The sequence below is a fragment of the Papaver somniferum genome, chromosome 11 (genome assembly GCF_003573695.1).
Source record: "Papaver somniferum cultivar HN1 chromosome 11, ASM357369v1, whole genome shotgun sequence".
Taxonomy (NCBI): Eukaryota; Viridiplantae; Streptophyta; class Magnoliopsida; order Ranunculales; family Papaveraceae; genus Papaver; species Papaver somniferum.
The window spans coordinates 129,316,175-129,333,022 of record NC_039368.1 but is presented as its reverse complement, the minus strand read 5'-3'; the positions used below and the strand labels follow the sequence as shown (position 1 = coordinate 129,333,022).

General features: G+C 33.7%; 1 protein-coding gene across 1 annotated transcript; it reads left to right on the top strand.

Annotated features, from left to right (window-relative positions):
• Nucleotides 1-370: 370 nt before the first annotated feature.
• LOC113325142 lies at nt 371-940 on the top strand. The gene has a single exon (XM_026573363.1). The coding sequence runs from the start codon at nt 371-373 to the stop codon at nt 938-940; it is 570 nt and encodes a 189-aa protein (XP_026429148.1).
• Nucleotides 941-16,848: the final 15,908 nt, after the last annotated feature.

Below are 16,848 nucleotides of genomic sequence, written 5' to 3'. Positions count from 1 at the left end.
TACGCTCCAAATTTTTATTTAAGAAAGAATAAAAAAATAGTTAACATATTTTTCCCGATAGTAATTTCTTTTCTAATTTTATTTTAATTTCATATCTCAATGTATGGAAATAAAATATTGTGGCAAACATCTCATACGGTATAATAGACGTACAACAGCAAAGAACCAGCAACACTGTACCATATTTTAAAGCTTTACTCCTACCGTTATAAAACATTATATATATGGCAATAAAAAGTTACTAGTTATGTTTTATTACATGCAATTTTCATGAGATGGCTATGTCTCCATATCAAACGAAAATCTATATATATATATGCACGAAACGCACAATAAACTCCATCTTTGTTCATCTTCGCTTCACGGAAAGATGAAGCAAGTTTGTTTCTCTTCGTCTTTGGTGTTCATTCTTCTTGTTATTCTCGTGAACTTTCATGGAGGTCATGTTCATGGTGCTGGTCTAATAAATACTGCATGTAAGAATGCGGTAGAAAGGTTTCAGGAAAGGGTAACATATAGTTTTTGTGTAGCATCTCTGGAAGCCAACCCTAAAAGTAAAAATTATGGTATTGAAGACCTTGCTGTAGTAGCATATGAACATGCTACGAAGAAAGGAATTTCGGTTAATTCATACATCCATCAGCTTTTGAAAGATGGAAAACAAAGTTCAGATGTAATGGTCCGTTTGAAAGGTTGCCGGCGGGATTATAAGGATATTGGCAGTGTTATGAAAGATGCAACTGGATCCTTCCGTCGTGGAGATCCTGAAGGTGGCGCGAATGGACTGGATACTGCCGAGGATAGTGTGCTTCATTGTCAACGACGTTTTGATGGTGGATTCACTTCTCCATTGGCAAAAGAAGATAGTGAATTCCTTCAACATATTTATATTTCATATACGATTACTGAGATGATTCAGGCCCTTTGGCCTCCTGCTTAAGGGTCCCCTCTTATCTCTGGGAACTAATTTGATCTCTTTTTCTTTAGGTACTTTCAGCTTATTTGTTTTTCGTCAGCATCTAGTGGCATGTGATTTCTTATTTTAAATTAATTTAGTTTTCTCTTAAATAAGGATCTTAATAAAATTTTCACGTACCATTTTTTACACCCGTCATAGTAGATGTTCTTAGTTCTCTTTGTATTAAGGGGACACGAGTACTGCATGTTTATTGTTAAACTAAACGGAAAATGAGTCATTTGTCCAAAAAAATTTAAAACATGGTCCAGATAGACGACAAAAAATTAGTATGGATGAAATGGACACAAAAAAATAGGAAAGATGAAACTGGATTCATCCTGGCTTAAACTTAAAAAATAGAGGGTGAAACTGGATGCATCCTGATGTAAATTAAAAATAAGATGAAAATGGGTCAGATGAATAGTATCAAATCTATATGTATTTTTCACCCAAAAATTATTGATTTTGATCTTTTTAACCATTTTTGTGTAAACTAATATACAACGAGGGCCATTAACATTGAGCCGTAATTCCTAGACTAAACTTTGATAATTCTCGCCAAATCTCTTTCTGGAGACTGGAGAGCTTGATCTAACAATTGTATAAATGATAAACGAAAGCTCGTCGAAATCAATTGAACCGATGATACACCGTACAAACGCTCATGGTTGGTTATTGTGATTCTACTAGCTTAACCAAAATGCGAGCAGCACAAGAACAATTTTGTTTTCTAAGCCTGACCTGACCAATTTTGCGGAGCTCCCTGACTTAGGAACTATTAGTTGTTAGAGGAAACCAAGCTAGGACTAGTTATTCATATGTTTTTCCTCTTCCTCGAAATCCTCTAATATTTGCCGTAGGTGTCTGTACTAAACAAAGTCTATTGGCAATTGGGTTGTATCTTTTATGCTTACTTTTAATAAGCACTTCATAAAACTTTACTTTTGTCGATTAAAAAGAAGAAAAAAAAATCCTATAACACAGAATCCTCCAATATTTCTAAGAAATAAAAAATTATCTTGTTAGAAATGTCTTTCTTAATAGTATAAAATTTCTCATGTTCCAAGTATCTTGTTAATAGGATTTCTCTTGCTAAAGGAATCTTCTTAAATATAAGAATAAACATTTTGTAGCAAAAAAAAAGGAATAAACATTAAAAAATTGGCAAGTTTTGTAGTATAATAATAAGGGAAAAAGGAAAAGCCAGAAAAGAAAAGGATTTCTATTGATTAGTCTATTACATAGGTAAAGTATCATTTATAACATTAAAAAATTTGCAAGTTGATCACTTTACTCCGTTGAAGTTGACTAGTTGCTTCACCACTCTTAAGGCATAAAATCTTCGTGGGAAAGATAATAGCCTTAGTTGGGAAATTATATTCCCGGTGTTTGTTGTTGTCTCATTAAAAACCTTGCCGAGTAACAAAACCCTGTGGGAAAAAGCAACCTCGGTGAAGGAAAATAGTTCAAAACACCGTTAGATGCTCCCCTTGATGTAAAATAATTTTCGTTAGTCTAATGCATTCAAAAGGAGTTTATCACACTTTACTTTGGTGACTTGAATGTTTATAAGAACATGTTGTTGATTTTGGAAGTTACGTTGCTTAAGAGAATATCGCGTTTCATTTCTTTGTTTCAGATATTTTCAATAATATCAACGCGGTCTCTATGTCTTCAATGTTCAACATACTTGGTGTTTTTAGTGTTGTCTCGCTAAAAACCTTGTCGAGTAACAAAACCCTTTTGGAAAAACTATTCTCGATCGAAGGGAAAAAGAGTACAACACAGCTTAAATCTCGAAGTAAAATATGTCGACATCATATCCTCGGATCCTCCCCCTGATGTCGGCATATCCCCTTGATTACTTTCAGAGTTATTCCAGACAATTTCTTTAGTCATGTACTCTGCGAAACTGAATATCAGTAATGACTTAGAAAATAGTTTACCATATCTCTCCTTATTACTTTCGTTGGAGAAGAGATTATTGTTCCTTTATAATCAACAACATTTTGATTGCAGTTCCTTTAGGGTTCATTTTTATGTCTTTGTTGGGATAAAACAAACTCATGTCAATGGTTACTTTTAAGTACATGATTACATTTATTGAACCATTCCAATGACGTTGCGTTGGCGCTGAGCTATATCTAGCTAAAAAGTTTCATGGGGATGTAATATTTAATCGAGTATATTACTATACTAAGTACAACAATGCGTATATTGTACTTAGATATGTGAATTTCATCCCCAACACATCTTCATCATCTTCCTTTAGACGAAATGGTCACTTACTTACATTTGAACCTCGACTAATCATGGGAGTGCTATCAGGATGCATGTCTTTACATATCACAAGCTCAGTATTCGGTCGAGTTTTGCCCAGATTTTTAGTCTCAAATTTGGATTTCTAATAGCTTTTAAGGTCTCTTATTACATGAAGATTAACCATCATGTCTGTACCATCGACATAGGTAGCTACAACTCCAAATCAGGAACTTTCTTGTGAATACGCAAGGAAAAATAATTTACTTGTCTATATCATCCAAATCAAATAGCCACTTAGACAGGTATACCATATCCGCCTGATTGCTTCTATCTATAAGTGAGCGTTCTATCTAATTGTAAACGCACTATGTGGTTTAGAGTCACTTGATTTGGATAACAAAAGTCTATCAAGTACTTTTGTAAATATCTTTTATCTCTTGATTCTGTCAGAGATATGTAACAACCACATACATATACTGCATTTCAAGTCCTTTTGAAATTACCAAGCTAACTGAGTAACCGAACACTATTAATTTCATTACAAAACAATTTCAGGGCTTTGTGAGAAACCACGCGCCACAAGGCGAATATTTATACTTTAAGACTTCTTTCTTCTCATTATGCTTTATGACAAATTAATCATGTATGTCAAGTAGGCTTTACACTTGGTTAGTTAGCACTACCACACCAAATACATGTATATTTGTCAAAGAGCCAAGTTCTACCTGGATTGTATAGGCTAAATATGCTATTCGTTGACATTAAGAAATAAAGAGCAGGGTTCGATCTCATCTTGCTCTATTTCCTTAAGCAAGTGTATATGAAATTAATCATCAATATGCTCGTGTGATCTTCCATTGACTCGTGCGCATTTTCATAATCCACTATGAACATATTCATAGACAATCTTATGACATGATTTCTGATGATATAAGTAAGTTGTGCCTTCCTAACTTACTTCCTTTCTAGGTGAGGATTGATCAAACCAAGTGGTCTCTCTAACTTCCTTTATGAAGCCACGACCTCAACCACACTTCCACTAAGTGTAGTTGTAACACCTTAGTCTATGGTATATCATTTATTGAAGATTTGTAACCTTGCAGGTAGGTTTGCAGCTGGTATGTGTAATCTCATCACTTTAGCGACATCAATGTAAATTCTGAAAATCGATTATTCTTTCACTTCACATTTACATTTGTGGAGTATAAGAATCAATATGAGACACAGTAGGAACACACCACACAATTCCCATCGTTCCCTTAGAAAATACTTTTTCTTATCACCCCCTAATGACGGGAAGACTGTCTCATTGAAGTGATAACCCGCAAATCTAGTGGTTAGAGATCTCCTGCCAAAGGTATTAAAATGCGGATAATTGTTGGAAATTCTTGTCCAACATAATCACTTAATCATTTCGATGGCCCATCATAGTACGATGTGGAGTCTAAGGGGACATATATAGTGCAACAAAAATATGTAAGAACGCAAAATGTCAGGCTTATATCCAATCCCCAATTGGTACGCAAAGAATGGTTGACCAATTGTGAGTCTAAAACGAATTAATGCAAATGTATGTAATATTGCTTATTCCCCAAGCAGTTAAAGGTAGGTTTGTACGCATAACCATGCCTTAGGCACCATATGTAACCTTTGATGATAACCTTTGTGAAACCATAGGGTATAGGATGCTCTACATTGATCCTAATAAACATGCAATAACCGTCAAGTCCTTTTGATGTATACTCTCTAGTATTTACAAGGGGTGGCGAGTCCTTACATGTATAATGTGTGCTAGTAGTTTCCAAACTCAACATTGCTTGGGAACTATAACTAGTCCAAAATGTCAAAAAAATCCACGAGATCCATAAGTCACTTTATTGGTCCGCGTCCTGCATGAATATTTTTCTAAATATCACCTCGTTTTCTTTGTAATATGGATTGTTTACCATTTGCATCTTAGGATGGTTTCGGTCCTATTTTACTGAAGGCTTTGTGAAATGATATGCTCTCTTACATAAAGAATAACGGGAAGGATAATTGTGCATCTAGTTCTTTAGAGAACACTTATTGAGATATATGTTGTTACTTCGCATTTTGTCAATATTTTCCCCGTTGTCTCGTCCACTCAAACACAGTGATGCACGTATGAGTATATTCAAAACGAAACATCATGTCACAACAAAAGTTCCTTTATGGTTATGTAAAAGTATGTATGAGTCAATTCCCAATATTTCATCGTCAATGCCGATATGGATTCAATAATCCAAATACTATAGTGACTTACATTTCACTAGATTGACTCATTAGTTTCTCTAAGATATATTTCCTTCCAAATATATTAGAGACTATAAAAGATGCAATCAATTACATTCTCATCATTGTGAGTTTCCATATGACATCCACTTGCACGGGTCTTTTTGAAATTTAATAAGGTGATTAGCTCTCGGTACATATATAACTTTTGTGACTTTTAATCTTTGTTCCATCTTGGAAACAAAATTTGAGCATTGCTTCGCTCGATGATCCGATAATCTTAGTCACATTATAAGGAAATAGTTCAATAACTAATTTAAATTCCTTAAGAGTTTCGTGTAATAAGTGGTGTGACCTTATTACGTAACAAAAGAAAATCTATCTCATTTAATTTGGAGTGTTACCGTTCATGAAGATGATATACTATTCATCATAATGTATGAATGATCCTTATATCTCAAGTAATGTTGAATTCAAAAGGTCAAATTAGAGTCGAATTGGCTTAGCCAAAGTCTGGTCAACTATTTAGTCAAAACCCGGTCCATTGGGTTAACAAGGTCATGTTTAATAAATATAAACATACATGGTCCATTATATATGAAATATTCAGGCACATTGATAATAAGTGTGAAACTATTATCCCTAAAAATTATATATGAAACTATTCAGGCGGAAAACATATCGTTAACCCTAAAAATTGAAAAACTTCTTCATTCAAATGTTCTGATCGACAGACAAATTTATCATAGTTCGATCATGATGAAATTATGGCTTTAGATTCACCACAATGTTTTGACAAACATATCAAAATATCAAAGACATCCAACGGCTAGATAAAAAGATATTTATGACGCTGTATAACTGTTCCAATTCACGTTTCTGTGGATATAGTAGGATACTTTGGAGTACTTTCCATAGTTGGATCTTTATGAAACTTTTAAAGTATCTCCATAAGGATAATATATACCACATATATAAATTACGGAATAATCCAACGGTTAAATTATACAAAACTTAGGTTTTTTGACGCTGTTATAATTAAGGTTTCCTAAACGAAGACAGTTCTACTAAAATCAGAATTTGGAGATTGCATCAAAGAATAAATAAAGACTAATTTGGTTGAACATACAAAATTTTTATGAAAATCTAACGGTGAAATCTATACGTTTGATAATCATGCTTTCGTGGAACTCTAATATATACTATGAAAAACGAAATTTCTTTGTTCAAAATAAATACCTGGTAACCGTGAAAAAAAAAAATCAACCGATCCAATTTAGCTCTGCGGTATAGCTTCGTGCATGATAACATTTTGTAGTAGAATGATAGGGGAAAAAGGAAGAGGCAGAGAAGAAAAGGATTTTTATTGATTAACCTATTACATAGGTAAAGTATCCTTTATATACATGTAAACAGAAACTCTTAGACTTCTAGTTGGGTCGCACACCCATGTAACGTAGTCCCTACAACAGCAAGTATTTTATTTTCTTTTGTATGTATGATTTTCTGTATATTTATGGTACATAACAACCTTACACAAATCTCATAAGGTAATATAAAAGATACTAGTTCGTTCTATTACTAGCAATTTCCATTAGTTAGATATATATCCGTATCAAACAAAAATCTATACACACACACGTGTGAACCTTACAATTCTAGAACATATTAGTACTTCTTTTCAGCTTTGTTTCACCGAAATGATGAATCAACTTTGCTTCTCTTCCTTGTCATTCTTCTTGTTCTTCTCATTAACTCTCACGTTCATGGTGCAACCAATGGTGGTCTAGTAATTACTGCATGTAAGAACGCAATAGCAGAGAATCCGGACTAAACTATAGTTTTTGTGTTTCATCTTTAAACTTCTGATATTTATACACTTGGTGTAGTATCATATATACTACAATGAAAGAAAAATTAATTAAATTCCATACATCAATAAACTTTTGAAAGATCGAAAACAGAGTCCCGGTGTTTTTCTTTTGATTTTGAAGGTTGAATTTACAAAAATAAAAATGTAATAAGGCTCCAAGCACCCATTTTAGAAATTACAAAGTTGAGCCCATGGCCCTCTCCCAAAGGGAGTATCATATTTTTTGTTATAAATTTCAGTTATCTTGTATTTATCACAACTTTCCAGTGTGTTATTAGAGTACGTTTGGAAGGTTGCTCAAAGATTATGCGGGTATTGATAGAGTTATGGACGATGCAATCTGGTCTTTCCAGGGTGAAGATTGAATAACTGCCGCTTTCCAGGTGTGCTATATCCCCATGCCAACAATTGTTTGATGGTGCACTCACTTCTCCTTTGACAGAAAAAGCAAACGAATTTAGTTAACAATCTTTTATTTCATTTACGTTTACTGAGATGACAACGGCTGTTTTGCCTCCTCTTTGAGGATCTTTCTATTATCTTTCTGTGGACTATTATGTGATTTTCTAAGTATAATACTCTATAAAATCGGGATTTGTAGTACTTCCTGTGTCGACCAAAATGGTAACTAACATGTTTCTTAATAAATTCTGGAATGCGAATAGTGTCAACAGTTGTGCCTATAAGAGCATGAAGTGATATCTTCATATCTGACTCAATCAGGGAATCATTATTGTCTTGAGTAGATACTTGTTGTGGAGAATCCCCAACTTTTCGGTGATGGTGTTGTGGCTTGTATCTGTGTATATGTTTCATCACAATTATAGAATAGACCTTAATAAGCTTGTCTCTTGTCTTGTTGATATCTAGACAAGCGACGAATATGTGGTGGAACATACAGTAGGTTGAGTGGTGGGTACAAAAGTAGAAGGAAGTGGTTTGTCTGTAATTTGGGTGGACGAGATGGTATATATTTGTCTTTTGAAAAATAGGTGAAAATCTGTTGAAATATGTGGTGGTTGTAGGTTGTTTGTAAGTTGGAGGCTCTTATTGTTGGTGTTGTTGAAATGAAAGGGAACTTTCTTGTAAACGTGCTTACACTAGTACAAATCTTTACATTGGCCACACTTAATCACCGTGTCCATAGGCTTTTGGTCATGGATTTTTTTTACTCCAAAAATGTGGCATCAGGTGCCGAGACAAAAAGGTATCCCTATCGCTACATAAACTTTGAGTGGCTATAAAATATGATTTACCATGGCCATAACTCTAAAAACGTGTCTATATGGTACTCAATATTTTTTTTGTAGTTAAGCATTTTCACTATCACCATGGCCATAGGATTATTATAGACACATGATTTAATTATATGTGGATAAAGTTTACCTTAAAGTCACGTGAATTTTATTATAGCCGTGGCCTTTGTCATCAATTGGACACGCAAAATTCATTTTATCATGGCCAATTCATAAGTTGCAGTCACACTAATTTTTCTCAACCATGGCCATCTCTATCATTGGACACACGAAAAATAATTTAACATGGCTAATACATGATTTGTAGTCACGTTTAATCTATGGTACCATGGCCATCCATATTTTTGGACACATGATAAACATTTTACATGGCCAATTATTAAGTTATGGCTACTAAAAATTTGTAGCACCGTGGCTAAATTTTTTCGAAAGACACATCAAGTGTTTTGAATGTAGCTATTGTTCACCTTTTGGACACATAGGATACGACAAACCATGGCGATAACCTTTATAAAATGACACAAAACGTATTCAACGTGGAAAATATTAGCTTTTAGTCACTCGAAAAAATTGCAATTTTTATCGCTCAATTTATCTTCAGGGACCTATTGGCCCCCTCTTTTATTATTTGTAGCAAAACTCACCTAAATAACCATCCATAAAAAATTAACCAAGACTACAATTAGAATTGAACCAAAATAATTTTTATTCACAATATGATAAACGTCTTAATATCTGATAATTGTGCAGTAACCTTAAGATAACAAAATTTCAGAGGGAGACTTTAAAGTTTAAACACCCAAATCCTACAGTCTGCGACTATTTCTCTTAATAATTAGGCTGCAATCTTGAGTCTCTTGCTGGATCTCCTAGACTTCAATTCCCCACTCTTCGTATTTGAAGGTTTCTTCTTCTTTCTCTTCTTAGTGTTTAGGTCAGCATCATGCTCATCAGTGTCTGAAAGTAGAAGGCCATGCAACAAGAAAGTGGACGTATAAGGCAACAAACCATGTTAACAGTTATATGCTCAGGATGCATAAGGTAAAAACTTAAATGTTATCTAGTAACTGCCTCAAACCATGTTAACAGTTATAGCTACACAAGCATATTTGTTTAAATAGATAGACTAAATTAAGGAATAAAGCAACTTACAGTAGAGCAAGAGATCACAAACTCTTTTGTCCAAGCTACAACAGATCCTTCAGCATCCTCTACTGTTTTGAGATAAGTAGATGGGACTGACAAACAATGATTTTTGAATATCGATTTTTCAACCGATACTCTTACACAATCATCCTTGAGTGCATCTCCATGTACTAACTGACCTGGCCCCGATGGAAGAACCATACCCAATGCAATGACGTTTCTCAATGAAGAATGAGCCAGTTTGTATTTGCCAATCTGCAAAACATATATGCTATATTGACATTAACAGATTCAACTATCAAAATCCAAGGGTTTAAATACCTGCGAAAAGGACATACCGTTGAAAGTTCGTCTTTTAGATTCGTTCGGAGAGTTAAGTGGCAGATGCAAGAGATTTTTGTTTGTTTTTTCCAGACTGCAAACAAATATGCTATATTAACATCAACATATGGAACTCTCAAAACACTATATTTAAAAACCTGCAAAAAGAATTTAGACTAGTTAATGAAATTAATGTTGATAATAATACTAAAACGTGTAATATACAACCTTGCATTCAGAAGACAGCCTCCACTCTACGAAGTTGTCAATTGTTCTTGGTTCAGCAACACACGATATTGTTTAGGAATTGTATTGAGTTTAACAAGTTTACCCATATTGGGCAATATAAACTTTACATACAGTTTTCTTCTAGAATTGCACAAATGTTCACCGAAGTACTTCATAATTCGATTTCTCCTAGTCCCCTCAATTTCATAAAACCGCTGCGAAATACGAATTGGATGTTAATGGCGGAGAAAAAATTTATAACAAATATAATATTAACATTAAATATAGAATCAGTATACACATACCACTAGTTCTTCCAATAGCTTATCCCTCAACTCTGTCTTTACTTTCTTCCAGTTCAAGTGCCTGAGACCTACGTCTCGACGTACTATTACACCCATGTAACTAGCAATTTCAGATTTGCACTTCCCCTTAAAATGACCCAACTTATCAAATTCTATAACACGTTTCTGGCCATTCCAATTTTTCTTTAGCTTCTTTAGCCTTGTTAGACCTCGAACATTGTTCTCTTTAGACTCTATTTTATTCTTTGGATCCCCTATGTCTTTTTATAGTTTAAAACCCCACAATAAGAGTAAATCTGGTGTAAGAGCAAGCTCATTTTATTTAAGTCCAAAATAGAAATCAGGCTAGTATAACATGTCTAACATTACCAAGATGTTCAGAACTTTCAGAAGATTCATCATCAGAATTGGAGCTACTGCTATCAGAACTGAAGCTACCATCATCGCTATCTTCGCTTTCATCCTCTTCTCCATTCTGCAAGGCTAGAGCCTCCAAGGCTGCAGTCTCATTGCCAGCATACTCATCATCATCATGATCTGGCTCCCAACTCGAATTCTTGTGTGTAGACATATCAGAAACTGCATATACATGAACATAATTAAGAAGATTTACGATTGACCCAAATATAGAACTCAAACATAATACCTAGATGTCCAACTATGGTACGGGATACTACTAACTTTGTACAAGATCCTATACATTAAGTTTTCCCTAATTATGACTTCCATACAAGATAATATACGTACATAACAACAATACGAGAAACATAAACTAAGACAAACATTCTATCCTCGGCTTATCCACATGGAAGTACTCACTCAATCCAAACGTATTATTCGCCTTCGCTTTCTTCGGCTTCAGCTGCGACAATTGCACCTGATACTAAGAGAGAAAATAATGAGCACATCTCAATGGAAATTTACACATTAAGACTGAAAATAATGAGCACATCTCAATTGTAACATCAAAATCAAATTGAACATACATAACATCTAGGTCATTAGGGAATTAACCATCCACAACAAAACCATGAAGAGTAAAACCCATAGTATCAAAAGAAAATATTCATAACCTATAACTATTTTACCCAAGATATAAAAAACAAAGAAAATGCATTTACAGAATTGTAATTAAGTAAAATCAAATTTGAGAATTATACCTTTAAGAAAACCACAATCTGATTCAGATAAGTTCCCTGTCAACAAAAATTAAACCAATTAGGAATTTAAAAAAAAAATCAAGCTTAGGGTTCCCTTTCTAGCTGAAGAGAAATCCAGAAGAAAACATACGTAAGTAAGATGAAGATGAAATTCGATGCAATTTCTTTACCAGTTTAGGGCTCTTTATATAGGCGGACAGATTCACAGCAAGCGGGAATAATCCCTCCCAAAAGGATTTTCTTTTGATTTCATCCCTCCAAATGAAATTGTTAAGGTTCAAATCGAAAAAATATTGACTGAGATTATTCCCACTAGATGTTCTTCTTCCATTCCTTGTCAAAATATTCTTGTTTACATCAGATTTCCATCCTACGGCGATGCTGAAAATATTTCCAAAATTGCAGACAAAATCTTCTCTGAATAACCCCTAATTTTCTGCTATATCAGATTCCGAAGAATTTTTTCTTACCGAATATAGAGATGGGGATGAAGTGAGGAAGATACGCTAGATCTAGATTAGGGAGAAAACTCTTCGTTACATCGGTGACACTAAAGCCAGATTCTGAAGATAGAGTTTTACCGAGAGATAGGGATGAAGTGAGGAAGATATTGTTCTTGTTTCCATCGGTGACATCAAAGACATGCGTCTTTTTTTCTATTTTTATTTATATATTACGATAAAAAAAATTTAAGCATCTTTGACTACAGTTGACCAATACCAATAAAAAGGGTAAATAAAATTGAAGAAAATTAAATAATAAAATTATTTTGTTATAATAAAAAATTATAATAAAAATTTAAGCAGCTTTGATTATTTTGTGAGTATAATAAAATTATATTGCTACCCAAATTTAATTAAAATTAGAGCTACAATATTTGTAACTGTTGGGGTAATTTCTGGTCTCGCTCACAATCAAGTCGGTCTTTAGTTACATAATATTTTACGTTATCTGAAAGTAAATGTTATAATGGAATTGCAATGATATCTTTTCGGCAGTTTTAATAGCGCAATTCGGATTAAAATTTTGATTATAGGTACTAGCTTTGCACATAATTTCATTATTAATTAGTAGTTTGGTTTCAAAAATAAAAAAATGATAGTACTGTGAATTCGTCATTTCAATTATAATAAATCGATAATAATTTGAGTATTTATGATGAAAATTTGATCGAGTTGGAACGAGTTCGAGTAAAATTAAAGAAACTGGAACGTCATCCTTTCGAATTCAGGCGATTTGCATCAAAATTTAGTTACATAATCAAGACTCATCACTTAATTGAAAATTTGATCGAGCTGGAGCGAGTTCGAGTAAAATTAAAGAAACTGGAACTTCATCCTTTCGAATTCAGACGATTTGCGTCATAATTTAGTTACATAATCAATACTCGTCACTTAATTGAAGATTTGATCGAGTTTGAACAAGTTCGAGTAAAATTGAAGAAACTGGAACTTCATATTTTCTAATTCAGGCGATTTGCGTCAAAATTTAGTTACATAATCAAGACTCGTCACTTAATTGAAAATTTGATCGAGTTGGAACGAGTTCGAGTATAATTGAAGAAACTGGAACTTTATCCTTTAGAATTCAGGAGATGTGGGTCATAATTTAGTTACATAATCAAGACTCGTCACTTAATTGAAGTTTTGATCGAGTTTGAACAAGTTCGAGTAAAATTGAAGAAACTGGAACTTCATCCTTTCGAATTCAGACGATTTGCATCATAATTTAGTTACATAATCAAGACTCGTCACTTAATTGAAAATTTGGTCGAGCTGGAGCGAGTTCGAGTAAAATTAAAGAAACTGGAACTTCATCCTTTTGAATTCAGACGATTTGCGTCATAATTTAGTTACATAATCAATACTCGTCACTTAATTGAAAATTTGATCGAGCTGGAGCGAGTTCGAGTAAAATTGAAGAAACTGGAACTTCATCCTTCCGAATTCAGACAATTTGCGTCATAATTTAGTTATATAATCAAGACTCGTCACTTAATTGGAAATTTGATCGAGATGGAGCGAGTTCGAGTAAAATTAAAGAAACTAGAACTTCATCCTTTCGAATTCAGACGATTTGCGTCATAATTTAGTTACATAATCAATACTCGTCACTTAATTGAAAATTTGATCGAGCTGGAGCGAGTTCGAGTAAAATTGAAGAAACTGGAACTTCATCCTTCCGAATTCAGACAATTTGCGTCATAATTTAGTTATATAATCAAGACTCGTCACTTAATTGAAAATTTGATCGAGATGGAGCGAGTTCGAGTAAAATTAAAGAAACTAGAACTTCATCCTTTCGAATTCAGACAATTTGTGTCATAATTTAGTTACATAATTAATATTCGTCACTTAATTGAAGATTTGATCGAGTTTGAACAAGTTCGAGTAAAATTGAAGAAACTGGAACTTTATCTTTTCGAATTCAGGCGATTTGCGTCAAAATTTAGTTACATAATCAAGACTCGTCACTTAATTGAAAATTTAATCGAGTTGGAACGAGTTCGAGTATAATTGAAGAAACTGGAACTTTATCCTTTAGAATTCAGGAGATGTGGGTCATAATTTAGTTACATAATCAAGATTCGTCACTTAATTGAAGTTTTGATCGAGTTTGAACAAGTTCGAGTAAAATTGAAGAAACTGGAACTTCATCCTTTCGAATTCAGACGATTTGCATCATAATTTAGTTACATAATCAAGACTCGTCACTTAATTGAAAATTTGGTCGAGTTGGAGCGAGTTCGAGTAAAATTAAAGAAACTGGAACTTCATCCTTTTACCCAAATCTCCTTAACCCTTTCCCACTCGGTCGAGTAATGATCATATAACCAAACAAATTACAGAAATAGATGAATCAATTATTATTTTACGGATACATGTATTGAAAATGTCAATTTGCTAAAAATAATCACGAAATCTAATATGAGGTAATTCCTTATCGACAAGTTAAATATTACAAATTTGAATCACAATGGAGGTTCTGTAAATTGATCCACATTGCAAATTTTTGATAACCTTCATTCTTCACCCAATTCGCCAACATATATCAAATGTGATCCACATAGTATTTATTCGACCAATAAGAATCACATATGCACTCATAGAATGCATACGGATTCACACCACATCATAAAGGTAAACTTGCCGCCACAATTTCGTTTGGCGCCCAATAATTTTTAGGGGAAAAAACATAGCGGCAATTTTGGCGCGCTAGTAACAATATTTGGGCTTCTCTATTCGGCTTCATCACATCTCTCCATAAACCGCCAAACCAAGCATCTTCGGAAGCTCCGCATTTTTTTTTTATTATTTATGAAAAACATCTCTTTCTTGAAAAGCCAGAATCTTATGCCTGGTTTCTAAGTCAAAACTTACCTTCTTCATATTTTCAACTCTCTGCTTTTCACTTTATTGCAGTTTCTCCTGGTGGTTTCATCTAAGGTCTCTTCTTGTTAGTGATTGCGATTTAGGGATTTTTCATTAATTTTTCTTAGAAATTTTTATTTGTTTGGATTTTGATGAATTAGGTTTCGATTCTCTTATCTATTTGTATTGCTAATCAGGCTTTGTTATGTTTTATATTATTTGGTCTAATTCATTATTAGGGTTGATGCTTCGATTTCATTATCTTCCAAAAGAAATATTTAATAGATTAATTTGTTATTCAAGTTCTGGCTTTTCAGATGTATGTTGAGATATAAACCAATCCATGATAACAAAAATTGAATTTTATGTAATTTAATTGAGTTTAAATGGTACTTTGTTTTGAAAGTTTTGTCTGTTCCGTTGGCTTGGCTCTAATGAATCTGAATGTTACTTTTCAATTTTAATCACTTTTGATTGATCTGTATATGTTGCTTTTGGAAACAATGCTACCTTTTTATTCAAGGATGAAGATTTACAAGAGGTTTCCACTGGAAAAATGTACTCTCATCTTGTGTTTATCAGGAGGTACTGTGAAGATTTTCTTATTGCAATCGGGATTCGTTAGTAATCCAGGAAATGAAGAAACCATAGATGTAAGGTGCAATGCTATTTCAACCTATGGTTAAGAATTTGAATACTGTCATTATCGATTTTGCTGATATAGATGCAGTTGGTATCCAGTGAATATATTCAATAATACAAATGCTAAGCCTAAAAGTGCTTCACTTCTTTGGAGATCATTATTCGAATTTTGGCTCAACTTTGTAGTATGGAAAGTGTTTAGAAGGTAGAGTGGCTGTGATTATTTGAGGAGTGTTGTGGACAATCTCAGCCTTTCTACCTTTTATTTTTAAAGCTTAGAACTTCTATCAATTTTATAGATCCATCTTTGCATAATTAAGTTTTTTTTTTTTAATACCAAGTGCAGCTAGCATCAAAATTCTCTAGCTAATTGAAACCAACGAAATACCCGAGTTTCTTAGGTTCTCATTGCGAAATGATTTTGTTGTCGTACTGAATGATGTTATGTCAGTGTTTGTTGTAGGGAGTGTCTCAAGTAATGGCTTAGAGAAACTGGTAAGTTATATGTATAATCCAGTTAAACTACAGTATCATACTAAGTTCGGTTTCATAACGTATTATTTTATTACATAACCATTCTATCTACTTAGATTAGACAATATAGTCACATGACTCATATACTAGACGGTACAATGTTTTGTTTCCGCTCCCAACCATGCTGATAGAAACTCATTCTTGTCGCAGGTAAAGAAGATGTGAAAGGAGGGTGCTAATTGGGGTCAGTATGTGTATACATCTGCAGATGATTTTTGAGGAGTTATTCTTTAGCCTTGGATTGTCATCCTCTTACATGCATTACTTTGTCATCAATAGAAATGTATAAATTGATTGAATTATATTGCACTTTGCAGGGGCTGTAGCTGGAGTTTACGTAGGACTTGAGTATGGCATGGAGAGAGTCTATGGTACAAGGGATTGGATAAGTCATACACTAAATGGCTGAGTCGGTGCCTTCTTTTATTCAAGTCCCGATTTTTTTTAGGTGACAAACTAAGGAACTTGTGTGTCTGAATGCAGTAACTTCTTCCACCGCCAATTCAGTCTTGCTTTTAAGCAGTAGTACATCTGAATGC